This window comes from Littorina saxatilis, linkage group LG1, assembly GCF_037325665.1.
Source record: "Littorina saxatilis isolate snail1 linkage group LG1, US_GU_Lsax_2.0, whole genome shotgun sequence".
In the NCBI taxonomy this organism is placed as follows: Eukaryota; Metazoa; Mollusca; class Gastropoda; order Littorinimorpha; family Littorinidae; genus Littorina; species Littorina saxatilis.
Window position 1 is genome coordinate 18,099,890 of NC_090245.1, and position 14,131 is coordinate 18,114,020.

Consider the following 14,131-nt stretch of genomic DNA (forward strand, 5'->3'; position numbering starts at 1 on the left):
ACAAACCCGACAGAGTTATTTTTGGAATTCGTCAGCAAACAATACACCACAGTGGCACGCACGCACACATACACACACACACACACTCACACATACGCACGCTCGCCCGATCACACACACGCACACATACACACACTCACATATACGCAAGCTCGCCCGATCGCACACACACACACACACACACACTCACACACACACACACACACACACACACACACACACACACACACACACACACACACACACACACACACACACACACATTAAAGCAGAAAAAAGGAAGCAACACACACACAAAAAACACAAACACACAAACACACAAACAAGCAAGCAAACTTAGGAATGTTTTTATAGTCCCATCCGGTTAAACAAGGGTTGTAAACAACGTGATTAACACTTACACCTGACATCATTTTTGCAGTTGCAATGATGTATGACTTTTGAAGTGAGATAATACTAGTTATATGGAGCATATAAAACACATCCTAAATCAACAACAACAACAACAACAACCGTATAGCGTGGTACTTCACAAGAATGAGTATTTCTGTTGTACACATGTATTGAGTTTCATAGGAACTCATTTGATAAAGGAAATATGGACTTGTGTCCCCCTCATCCCTCACTATCCTCAATAAAAGTAAAAATCAACAAAACAAAAAAGTTTTAAAAAAAGGGGAAAATGAATGATAAGATACAAAAAATTACTTTAAAAAAACACACACAATCAATTACAAAAAAAACCACACAAAAACAAAAACACACACACACACCAAAATGAAAAATAACAAAATAACAAAAAAACTATAGAAATATACTAACAACCGACAAACAAAACAATGAAAACAAAACTCAACCGACTAATACAAACATTGTAAAAAATGCAGATTATGTATTGATTGTTAAAGAAACTCATTTTATACTGAAAATATGAACAGCAACAAAATTGTATAGATTCTCACCCCACCCTAAAAAAAAGAACGTTGAAATAAGATTATCACAGTACAGTTCGATCATTGAGTTCCATGCTGTTCACAGTAAATGCAGCGAGTTCAATAGAAGTTCATTTAATAATGAAAAAAATGAACTTGAACACTTATATCCCTCCCCTCTCCCCCCTCTCACTTAATTTCTACAGTAGGAGAGTACACTGGTGGGTGCCATTTCCGTTTACGTAAAGAATTGTCAAAAATACAATAAATGCACTGAGTTTCATAGAAACCCATTTGATCATTTGATTACAACTAAAACACTCGAGAAACAAGAGAAAAACGTCACTACATTTCTGGGAGAGTACATTGGTGGGTGCCATTTTTGTTGATGTAAAGAATTGTCAAAACTAATGTAAATGCACTGAGTTTCATAGAAAACCATTTGATTATTTGATTACAGCTAAATGTCTCAAGCAACAAGGGAAAAAAGTCACTATATTTCTGGGATAGTACATTGATGGGGGCCCTTATCGTTGATGTAAAGAATTGTCAAAAATACAGTAAATGCACTGAGTTTCATAGAAACCCATTTGATCGTAACAACTTTCATCTAAAACACTCAAGAAACAAGGTGGAAAACAGTCACTACATTTCTAGGAGAGTAGATTGGTGGGTGCCATTTCTGTGGATGTTTAGAATTGTACAAATAAAAATAAAGAAAATGCGCTGAGTTCCATAGAAACCTCTTTGATCATTTGATTACAACTAAAATACTCAAGATACAAAGGAAAACAGTCAGTGCATTTCTGGGAGAGTACATTGACGGGTGCCATATCCGTGGATGTAAAGAATTAAGTAAATGCATTGAGTTTTATAGAAACCCATTTGATCATTTGATAACAACTAAATCACTCGAGAAACGAGGGGAAAAAAATTCACTAAATTTCTGGGAGAGTACATTGGCGGGTAACCTTTCCGTTGATGTAAAGACGTGTCAAAAAACAGTAAATGCAGTGAGTTTCATAGAAACCCATTTGATCCTTAAACAACTAAAACACTCGAGAAACGAGGAGAAAAATTCACTAACGTTTTCGGAGAGTACATTGGCGGGTGTCCTTTGCGTGGATGTAAAGATCTTCAAAAATACAGTAAATGCACTAAGTTTAATAGAAACCCATTTGATAATTTGATTCAAGACACAAAGGGAAAAAAGTCACTACATTTCTGGGAGAGTACATTGTAAGATGACCTTTCCGTGGATGTAAAGAATTGTCAAAAATTAAGTAAATGCACTGAGTTTCATAGAAACCCATTTGATCATTTGATTACAACTAAATCACTCTAGAAACGATGGGAAAAAATTCACTAATGTTTTTGGAGAGTACATTGGCGGGTACCCTTTCCGTTGATGTAAAGACGTGTCAAAAAACAGTAAATGGAGTGAGTTTCATAGAAACCCATTTGATCCTTAAACAACTAAAAGACTCGAGAAACGAGGGGAAACAATCACTAATGTTTTTGGAGAGTGCATTAGCGGGTGTCCTTTCCGTGGATGTAAAGATCTTCTTACATACAGTAAATGCACTAAGTTTCATAGAAACCCATTTGATAATTTGATTCAAGACAAAAAGGAAAACAAGTCACTACATTTCTGGGAGACTACATTGCCGGGTGCCCTTTCCGTGGATGTAATTAATTGTCAAAAATACAGTAAATGCACTGAGTTTCATAGAAACCCATTTGATAATTTGATTCAAGACGCAAAGGAAAACAGTCACTAAATTTCTGGGAGAGTACATTGCCGGGTATCCTTTCCGTGGATGTAAAGATGACCGTGATTAGGCTTGTCGTCCCTGACGCTAGGGTCAACCTTATGCCTCTGCACCCTCTGTCCGGCTTCCTGCTGATGTCGCTGGGCGAAGACATACTCATACAGCAGTCCCGCCACAAGCGCGCCCAGGATTGGACCCACCCAGAACACCTGAAGAGAAACGCAAAACAATGAGTGAAAATGGGCTTTCGTGAATCTTTGGGATTCATCCTGTACATCTGAAGAGAAACGGAGAAAATTAATGAAGAGGTGGTTTTCCTGAATGGATAAAACCCACCCAGTGCACTTGAAGAGGAAGGGAGAAAAAAATGTCTCATCTTCTTCTTCTTGGCGTTCGCAGAGGTTACACAATCAGTCCAGCACTGGTGATAAATGTTGTTGTTTTCTCCAACTCCTGTCGACTGCCGTATAGTTTGGTCTGCAAGGGAGTTGGTGACGGCCACACTTCTTTTCGTTCCTCATCTAGTAAGGGACATCGCTGTAAGATGTGTTCCGCTGTTTGGTCTTCTTGACCGCAGGCACAGGTTGGTGATGGCGCCAGCTTGAACTTTCGGTTCATGTGAGCATTGAGCCTGTTGTGGCCAGTACGCAGCCTGATGAGGTTGACTTGCTGCTCTCTGGACATTGTGTGGTAGTCATCTCTGTTTGTCCTTGGCCTCATCAATGCCTTGATGATTGTCTTCTGCTCACTAAAGCTGACACTGTTTTCAGGTTGGTCTTCCACGGCTCCTTCTTTCGCCAGCTCATCTGCCCTTTCATTTCCTGGTATCCCACAGTGTGCTGGTATCCACTGGAGGACAACTCTTCTGGTTTGTCTGACCATCTGTAATGCTTTGGCCAGCTGTGGGAGTTTGTCGTTCTCTAGGGCCTGAAGGACTGAAAGGGCGTCCGAGAGGAAGACAACTTGGTAGCAAGGGTCTGCGGAGTCCTGAACCAAGGAGGCGGCCTGCATGAGAGCTTCTGCTTCTGCTTTATAGTTTGTGCAGTGTTTGCCAGTGGCAACGCTGGATGTAGCTGTATGTCCCCCAGGGAACTGGATGAGAATGCCTGCACCTCCATTGAGCACGGCGTTAGTTGCTGATCCATCGGTGTATACATGGATCCACGCCTCTTTTGGGTACTGTTCGTCGATCAGGGCTAAGGTGAGTGCCTGTCGAGCTGTGTCATTCTGATCTTCTCCTGAGGTAACATGTGGAACACTGGTGCAGATCTGGATGCCTGGTTTCTCTGTTGCCTTGGGGGTTTCCTCTTCTTCTTGAGTCAGAGGTAGAGTGTTCTGTGGAAAATGTCTCATGAATCGATGGGACTCAACCAGTACCATTGAAGAGAAATGGAAAACAATAAATTGAGATCGGCTTTCATGAACCGAAACGACCCTCCCAGCACACACGAAGAGAACGAGAGAGAACGCAGAAAGGTAGGCTTTCGTGTAGGAAATCGAATATTAACTGTAACGCTCTCATTGTTTTAATCAAACTACTCCTTAAACATCTCAAAAGTCTTAAAACTAAAATGTTAGTAATCGACCCATGAAAGATTCCATCTTCCTCTTTATCATTTCCTGAATCCAAAAAGATATTAGATATGTTATATGAAGTCTTATATCGCGCGCGTATCTCCGGACTCGGACTCAAGGCGCAGGGATCTATTTATGCCGTGTGAGATGGATTTTTTTTTTAAACAATACATCACGCATTCACATCGACTAGCAGATCGCAGCCATTTCGGCGCATATCCTACTTTTCACGGCCTATTATTCCAAGTCACACGGGTATTTTGGTGGAAATTTTTTATCTATGCCTGACCAATTTTGCCAGGAAAGACCCTTTTGTCAATCGTGGGATCTTTAACGTGCACACCCCAATGTAGTGTACACGAAGAAAAGATATGATGTTGCGTGATGTATTGTGTAAAAAATTCCATCTCACACGGCATAAATAGATCCCTGCGCCTTGAGTCCGAGTCTGGAGATACGCGCGCGATATAAGACTTCATATATAAGATATGCCATGATTACTCTAAAAATGTACTCAAAATGAAAGAAAATAGGTTAATTAGGCACTAGGTTTGCATGCTTAGCGGAGTCGAGCTGGACCCGTCTTAGTCTTCGGGTTTAGTTCATGTAGTCTCGGTGTTAGCTGAGCTTTGTGTGTGTGTGTGTGTGTGTGTGTGTGTGTGTGTGTGTGTGTGTGTGTGTGTGTGTGTGTGTGTGTGTGTGTGTGTGTGTGTGTGTCTTTTAGTTTCAGGCCAACAGATTGACTAAATGTTTTTATATCGCTTCAAGCGACTTGTGTTCTGTTGTATCTGCTTGGTACTTGGTCAGTCAGTGAGGTGTACAGAAACAGAGACTTGAAGGTGCTATTGCAAAGGGCAACGACTTCAACAACAATCAGTATAAATCAACAACAAAACAGCAGTGTACAAATGGGTTAGCTCAGATGGTAGGGCACTAGACTTTGTGATCCTAGGGTCGCGTGTTCAGATCCGGACCCGGCCGGACACGGGTCAACTTTATGTGCAGACTCAGAGCCGGTATCCATGTCACACCCCCGTGTCACCACAGTGGTACGTAAAAGACCTCGGTCAGTTTGCCATAAGTGCATATGGGTGATACCACCTAAACACGCATACACTTAATTGTGTATCTCATCTAATGTCGGGGTAAAACCCGGGAACATGCCCCTAATGGCTTTGCCGTGAGGGCGTACAACTAGATTTTTTCTCAGTGTACAAAGTTGACTCACCCAGTGCTCTTGCCATAGTCCAGTGGGAACACAGGGGCCAAGGCTGCGTGCAGGGTTCATGCTCGCTCCCGTGTACTGAATCTGATTTGGGAACATAAATAAATAAATAAGTAACAAATAAAACATACGTTCAAGTAATGCAGTGTAAAAATATATTCTTTCTTTCGTACACAATTTGAATGAAACAATCATACAAACAAACAAACAAACAATCAAACAAACAAACAAACGAAAAAATAAACAAACGAAAAAAGAAAAAGAAATTCTGACAAGAACATTTTGTTTACATTCCATCGTTAATGTTACCTCCACTCTTTTCTTGTAAGGTTATTCAACTAGGTTGTTTGTCATTTAATACTGTTTTTATTTCCCGTGTTGTCACTCATTTTCAAGAATGCGGTTCCGTTTCAAATGTCATCTTCTTTCGAAAATGCTGAATGCCTTGTCGCAAAAAAAGTTGACCTTCACGGTGTAAAAGAATATCGCAGTGAGGTCAGGCTGAAAGTATTCATTGCCGCCAAAAGCACTCACATAACAATACTCTTTTGTGTCTAAATCTGGTAAAACATGAAGCGAATCCCGTAGCTTAAAACGTAAATCCCTGCCTGTCAAGATAAAAAATGAGAAGCAACTTTTGACAAAGGCCGAAACGGTTTGGGGTGTCCTTCTCCATTTTCAATTCTGCGATTGGAACGAGGTATTTCATTCATGTCACACTACCGTCAGTAGGTCGGACTCAACGACTCCTCTTCTCTCGACTTTTCGATACATACTTGCTTTAGTGCAAGTTTACTAACATAGAAACGTTAAAAAGACACAAAGGAACAAAGCCCACTTTGCTCGATAAAAAAAATCTGAAGCTCTCTCTGTGTCTCTCTCTCCGTCTGCCTGTCTGTCTGTCTCTGCCTGTCTGTCTCTCTCTGCCTCTATTTCTCTTGCTACTCTCTGTCTGTCTGTCTGTCTGTCTGTCTGTCTGTCTGTCTGTTTGTCTGTCTGTTTGTCTGTCTGTCTGTCTGTCTCTTTTTGAGTCTCTGTCTTTCCACGCGCACTCGTGTGTGTATGTGTGTGAATGTGTGTGTGTGTTTGTGGAGGGGGGGTGTGTGTGTGTGTGTGTCTGTGTGTGTTAGTGGGTGGGTGTGTGCGTACGTGTGTGCGTGTGTGCGTGCGTGCGTGCGTGAGTGTGTGTGTGTATGCGTGTGTGCGTGCGTGTGTGTGTGTGTGAGACCATCATCAACAACAACAATTAAACGCCGAAGCTAATTTAACCCTCGTTCGCACACAGCAGTTCGCGACAACTTGATTAGATCCCCTATCGACATACTTCAAGAAGTAACTCATCGTCCACAGTATTCCCAGGATGACCATGAGATCAACCATGACTGTAGTGTAACCCTGTAACCACTGCATCATCGCTATCATCACCATCACCATCAACATCAACATCAACGATGGACACAGTCATCCCACAACAGAATATATCAATCGCCACGAAATCAACAAAGGATTCACCGTCCAAGGAACGTCCATAGTTAGCAATAGGTCGCTGCATGAGAGCGCTGAAATCGCTACCACCACTATCACCATCGCCAATATTAGACACTCTTTAGACGGGCGCGTAGCCTAGTGGTCAGGATGTCGGCTTTCCATGTGGGAGGTTCGGAGTTCGAATCCCAGTCGCGCCTGGTGGGTAAAGGTTGGTGATTTTTCTGAACATTGTACTGATCAGTCCACTGATTGATATAATAAAATATCCATCTTTATCTCCTCCCAGCATGAATTCAACGGAATTGGAGTATGGCTGCCTACATGGTGGGAGGGGGGTGGGCGGCCATATACGTAAAAGCCGACTCGTGCCTAAAAGCATACGAGGGAGTCGCAGTCTGCGAACGTAGAAGAAGAAGTAGAAGAAAACACTTCAATTAAAAAACGACACACACAAACACACACGCACACACACACACACACATAAACACACACACACACACACACGCGTTCACACACACACACATGCACACACACACACAAACACACTCACCACACGCACACACACAAGCATGCACGCACGCACACACACACACACACACACACACACACACGTCACTGACCGCCCAAGGAATGTCCATGGTGACCACGAGGCCAATGCTGAGGGCGGTAGAGCCACTGTGGTCAGTGCGCTTGGAGTCCACTGAGGCGAAGATGGCCAGCACCAGTACAAACGTGGCGATGATTTCCACCACCAGGCCTTGCCAAACGGTGATTTCGTCCGCCACCAGTGTCACACCTAGTGTACCTGCAAATAAAACTGAGAATTTAGAAAACAAGACATAGGTAGAGGTTCTGAAAACCTGCCGAAAGTGGACTTCAGGAGAGTTTCTCTGGAAACTCTACATAGAACAAACTCTATACTCTATACTCTACTTAAGTTGAGTTTTGCCGCGCCGTTTGATACTTGCTGTCCTGAAGTATAGTTGTGGGGTAGAAACAGTCAAGGTAGTATCAAGCGGCGCGTCGTACGCACACGGGCAGTGCGACTCGTGTTTTTGCCATAGTTTTCCACTGGGAGGAAGCGATTCGAATTTCGCGGCAATGGAACGATATCGTATGGTTACACGAATTAAAATATATTGCCCAGTAATGGTGACACCCAGAACATACGCTAGATAACGCTCCAATGCTGAAATTTCATAAGCATTAAATGAATTAACCGGAAATGGAGAAACCCAGAACAGACACACCTGTCCAATACGCAACTGAAATAAAATACAATCTTTTGACCTTCTTCTGCAGCATTCGACGGTTGTGTCACTGAAAATCTATTCACCAAAAACGGTTTACTCAGAACATACCTCTCCTATGCGAGGGCGTGACCCCCCACAAGAAGTAGCCCCCGACGATGCCCCCCAGACATTGCACGATGATGTAGGCCACGCAGCGCGTGAGAGAGATCTTGCGGGTGGCGAACATGGCCACGGACACAGCTGGGTTGATGTGAGCGCCGCTGACGTTGCCTAAGCTCCAGATCACCTGTAGACATTCAACATCAGGGGTAATAAGTGTAAAGTGTTTTCAGGCCAAGAATTGCAAGCGGCGTGTATGCATCGCCCCTAGCTGTGTCAGTTACCTTCAGCCAAGAGAAAGTATTGGTGTTTTTTCCTAGGTATCGGACCATTACATTCACGTCAACCACAGCACAGCTGGTGACATTTGGTTAAGACACAGTTTTAAGGTTTCAGGGTCAACATCAACAGCAAAAGCAACAGCAGCAGCAGCAGCAACATCAACAACAGTAACAGTTACAGTAACACCACCACCAACACCACCACCACCACCACCAACAACAACCAACCAACCAAAAATCCAACCAACCAACTAACCAACCAATTAAACTTGACCAGTCAACCTATTCAGCTCTCACTACCATAGATAATTTTGCATTGAGTCTCTTCCCATCTCTCTTCCTACTGTCTCTTCCCTACTCTAATACCACCACCCCTCCCCGTCCCCCCGCCCGTCCCCCTCCCCTTACACATCACCACACACTACATGTACATACCGTTGCAACAGTGAGTCCAAAAGCAACCGCTATGGAGATGACGGTCGGAGCCAGCGGCGGGTTAACCGTCAAGGCGGAACCACAGCCAAAGACTACCAAGATGGCGGTACCCAAAAATTCTGCCACGAGTCGCCTGTAGAAGATAGGTGTCTTCATCTCCCTCAGGCCGATTACCTCTTCCATAGTCATGGTAGAGGGCTAGTGGTGATGGTAGGCTGCACACAACTGGAGAAAGAGTAAAGTGAATGAACCAGTCCACCGATGGCTCACTCAGTGAATCAATCATGCAGACTTTTTTTTTTCTCAAACAGATTAACAAATTTGTGACCCTCCACCACGAAATGAGTCGCATGTCACCTCGCGCGGTTCTGCGCTAGGCTCAATATAAGTCCGGGCAGTGTCTTGTAACAGTGTGAGGGTCACCTTAGTCACAGGCTTATAACTCAAACAGTTTTCGCTCTTTTCTAAAACGGGTTTCACCACTGGATAGAGCATAAAAAACTCTTTAGGAAAATGTAAAAATATGAAAATCATGCAAAGGTGACATGCGACTCATTTCGTGGTGGAGGGTCACATTTGTTTCATTTCGCCAGACAGTGTATCAATACACACGTTACTCTACGAACCGTGACCTCCAAAAACAACAAGAAATTCCTCCGAGGTAGGAAAAACACCCCCGTCCTTACCATTCTCACTGCCACCAACTGAGAAGGTTATTTCCCTTTGACCATTAATATGTCCCTCTATAAGTCCTTGTAGAATCTTAATCCACCAATAACTCCCTAACCGTGTGTTTGACTGGTCCCAATTTTTGTAAGGACCGTCTCAGGAATGTATAGAACCTGTTCACCAAGTTTGGTGACGATCGGTCCGTTCATTCTTGAGATCTATATGCGAACACAAACACACAAACAAACAAACAAACACATCGACCGAATCCTATACACACCCCTATACCGGGGGTGTAATAACTACCAGAAACCAACCAACAGGCTGAACGCACGGGATGGGGATGTGGTGTATCGTGAAAGCTCATTGGAAAAACAGAAGAGACATTTTGAGGAATAGTAATAATAATAATAATAACTGGACATTTTTAAGTGCCTAACCTATGGCTCCAAGCCCTTTACAAAAGAACATATACAGAATGTACAACCTACATAAAACAATTAACCATACGGACAAAAATCACCAAATGTAGGGGAAAGTCGCTAAACCTGGAAGAGTTGAGGAGAAACAGCCGTACCAGACAAAAAAAATGGATATTGCAAAGCGTTCTTTATATTGTCACATACTAGACTCTATCAGTAAATAAAGGAACCACATAAAATAAAATAAAAGTCACGCAACTCATCAGACTGATCATAATAAAAATGTCTGCATTTGTTCCAGGTTGGACGCATGGGTGTGTAAAGTGGAACACTGTGTTGTCAAACTCGGAACACAAACAAACACACCCTGACTCTCTTTCTAGCTCTGTCTGTGTCTCACACACACACATATACACCCACACACTCTCATTCACACACAAACAAGCACACATTGCCACACACACAAGATAAATAAATACGTCATAACATTTTGATTAAGCCATTTTATGTAAATGTCTTTTTTTCAACATCATATTTTGATTTTGACCAAGGAAATAACAAATCGGATAACAATTTAAGCCTTAAATGTAAAACAAAAAGATAAATAAGGGCTAGGTCTTTCTTCTTCTTCTTGTCGATCACTAAAAAGGACTAAAAAACAAAACCTTAAAAAAAGAGGAAAAAATAGGCAAAGAACCGATTTCGCAGACAACGTCCTTTGTCTTCTACTGTCAGCGCAGTCATCGTGTGATTACTGTATGTACTTCTGGCACTTTTACATATCCTCAGGGGAGTTGGTGCCACACATGAAGCAGTACCACGAAATGTCGCAGCTTCATTTGTACCCCTCTTCTGTTGACAAATAGATATAAAAGGGCAACCTGCCCAATTGACTAAATGTAAAAATCATTACGCATAAAGTCTCAAAGCAAATAACTAAGAACAGATTTAAGAACTGATTTTGCAGACACACAAAAATTGCTAAGTATAGATTTCGAAGTCCTTTTGTCCGCTGCTGTCAGCGCAGTCCTCGTGTGCCCACTGTGTGCACCTCTGGCACTGTATCATGTTCTCAGGGGAGTTGGTGCCACACATGAAGCAGTACCAAGTGCTTTCCCCCGGGATAGAACGCATCGTCGAGAATGTTCTCCTTTTTTCCCTCTGATCAGAAGATATTCCCCTCTTGTTTCTCTGAGCAGAAGATTTTGTAGCTTCATTCTTTCCTCTTTTCTGTTGACCTGCACGCCTTTTTGCAAGTGAAATATCCAGCTTTTGCTTGTGTAACCGAGTGCCGAAACACTACGATCACATCGGGAGGCGAAGTGCAATCAAACAGGATTGAAAATGTTAGGGCTAATTTCTTAGCCCTATAAAAACTGTTATGCAAACCCGAAGGTTTCCATGAACATACAGACAATCGGAAACTACCAGACCCCATCACAAACAGATTTCCACAAACCACGGGTGTTGACTTAAAGGCCAACAACTCGGGTGCAGAGTCTGCTGTGAAAGGAGCGGGAGCCTCCCCTGTCACAATCGCCCCCGTTTGAAATAAACTTCGTCCCGAAGTTCCGAACCGGGGGACCACTGTCCATCCCAAGTTCGCAGAATGGGAACAGCACGAACATGTTCAGTGGTCATATTATGCCATTACCTGAACATATCATGCCGAGTCCCAACCCTGCTCGCAGCGCCAGATGTAACCGTGTGCCGAAACACTACGATCACCTCGGGAGGCGAAGTGCAATCAAACAGGATTGAAAATAAATGTTAGGGCTAATTTCTTAGCCCTATAAAAACTGTTATGCAAACCCGAAGGTTTCCATGAACATACAGACAATCGGAAACTACCAGACCCCATCACAAACAGATTTCCACAAACCACGGGTGTTGACTTAAAGGCCAACAACTCGGGTGCAGAGTCTGCTGTGAAAGGAGCGGGAGCCTCCCCTGTCACAATCGCCCCCGTTTGAAATAAACTTCGTCCCGAAGTTCCGAACCGGGGGACCACTGTCCATCCCAAGTTCGCAGAATGGGAACAGCACGAACATGTTCAGTGGTCATATTATGCCATTACCTGAACATATCATGCCGAGTCCCAACCCTGCTCGCAGCGCCAGATGTAACCGAGTGCCGAAACACTACGATCACCTCGGGAGGCGAAGTGCAATCAAACAGGATTGAAAATGTTAGGGCTAATTTCTTAGCCCTATAAAAACTGTTATGCAAACCCGAAGGTTTCCATGAACATACAGACAATCGGAAACTACCAGACCCCATCACAAACAGATTTCCACAAACCACGGGTGTTGACTTAAAGGCCAACAACTCGGGTGCAGAGTCTGCTGTGAAAGGAGCGGCAGCCTCCCCTGTCACAATCGTAAGGAGAAGATTGCTTTTTTCGTGATGATCTCTTCGACGAGCTTGTGGTTGTGCGTTGCAGGACATCAGCAGCAGGTAAGCTTACATTTGCTGCTGACACCAAGCAATCATAATGACCAGAATCTCCATGTATAGTGTACAAAACAACGATGGGGGTGACGTTGGCAAATTTATTTCAGCTTCAAGAATGCTATTGATTAGTTCTTGTTCTATCTCTGGTGTTAATGTAGAAGGTCTTCCTGTGAACTTTACTTCTTCTTTTGCAAATTTGTTTGTTTCCTTCTAAATGACTTTTAAGAGTTGTGACAGTAACACCATATGCTCTTGATGCGCAACGCAAACCCATATCTCCGTTTTTCACTGCAGACCAAGCGCAGCCCATTTCTTCTGGTAACCACCGCCGTTCGGGTCTCATAATACTTCCAAATAAATCAATCAATCATTCAATAAAACTTATAGAAAGGAAAAACACAACAAAACCGAAAAGAGAATTGAATACGTGAATAAAACAGCAGTGTTCTGTTCATTGTTTGATGAGGGTAAGATGGAACAGAATGCGGCAAAGCTGGAACACTGTTCCATGTTTGCCTCTCTTATGTGTTCCATCATTGCCGCATGGCACCTGCATGGATTTCGCGTTTTTCTGTTGGATACAAGTGACGTTTCAAATCTTTTTTCCGTTCAAGTTATTGCAAATCTATGAAGGTTTATCACAGCAATCAACATTTTACGTGAACGTATATAGATAAAGAGTAATAATACGAATTGTAGACGGTAGAAATAAGAAGAAGAAGGAAGAAAAGTTTAAAAAACGTACCCTTTTTTTTTTTGTGCCCCGGTAGTCATTTTTTTTTGCTGGAATAATATCAAGGAATGTCACTAGACATTTCTGCAAAACATTGTTCATGAATTGTTCCCCGTTGATCGCATATTGAGGTGTTCCAAGTTCCGGGATTGGCGACTTTCCCTTACTGTTCACACAATATTCATATATGCTATACACACTATACCCAGCGAACACTTTCAACAATCATGCCAACCCTGTGGGAGAGGAGTACGTGCAGAAATGGAATGGAAAAGACATTAGGCCGGGTTGGTGTAGTATTGTGTGAAAAAGAAAGTTTTCAACTGTTATTTGAAAGAGCTGAGAGAGGTGCAGTGTCTGACAGAGAAAGGAAGAGAGTTCCAGAGTGGTGGTGCAGAACAACAGAAGGTTCTTGCTCCGTGCTGCTTCCTGTTGAAGAGGCTAGAGAAGGGGATTCGATGGGAATATGTGACCCTCCACCACGAAATGAGTCGCATGTCATCTCGCGCGGTTCTGCGCTGGGCTTAATATAAGTCCGGGGAGTGTCTGGTAACAGTGGGAGGGTCACCTTAGTCACAGGCTTATAACTCAAACAGTTTTCGCTCTTTTCTAAAACGGTTTTCACCACTGGATAGAGCATAACAAACTCTTCAGGAAAATGTACAAATATGAAAATCATGCAAAGGTGACATGCGACTCATTTCGTGGTGGAGGGTCACATATAGGTGGGTGAAGATCGGCTTTGTGCAGTGATATACATCTCTCTTAAGAGCAGAGATGGCACGGAAATTAG

The 14,131-nt window shown here is 43.0% G+C and overlaps 1 protein-coding gene across 1 annotated transcript in view; it reads right to left on the reverse strand.

Annotated features, from left to right (window-relative positions):
* Positions 1-331: 331 nt before the first annotated feature.
* LOC138963458 (aquaporin-4-like) overlaps positions 332-14,131 on the reverse strand; it is a 15,131-nt gene continuing 1,331 nt past the window's right edge. The window contains exons 2-6 of the mRNA XM_070335386.1: positions 9,061-9,285; positions 8,354-8,531; positions 7,613-7,797; positions 5,508-5,588; positions 332-2,913 (exon numbers count right to left, since the gene is read on the reverse strand). Coding sequence (XP_070191487.1) covers positions 2,710-2,913; positions 5,508-5,588; positions 7,613-7,797; positions 8,354-8,531; positions 9,061-9,249 — 837 coding nt within the window. The 5' untranslated portion in view covers positions 9,250-9,285 and the 3' untranslated portion in view covers positions 332-2,709. The remainder of the gene's footprint in view (positions 2,914-5,507; positions 5,589-7,612; positions 7,798-8,353; positions 8,532-9,060; positions 9,286-14,131) is intronic.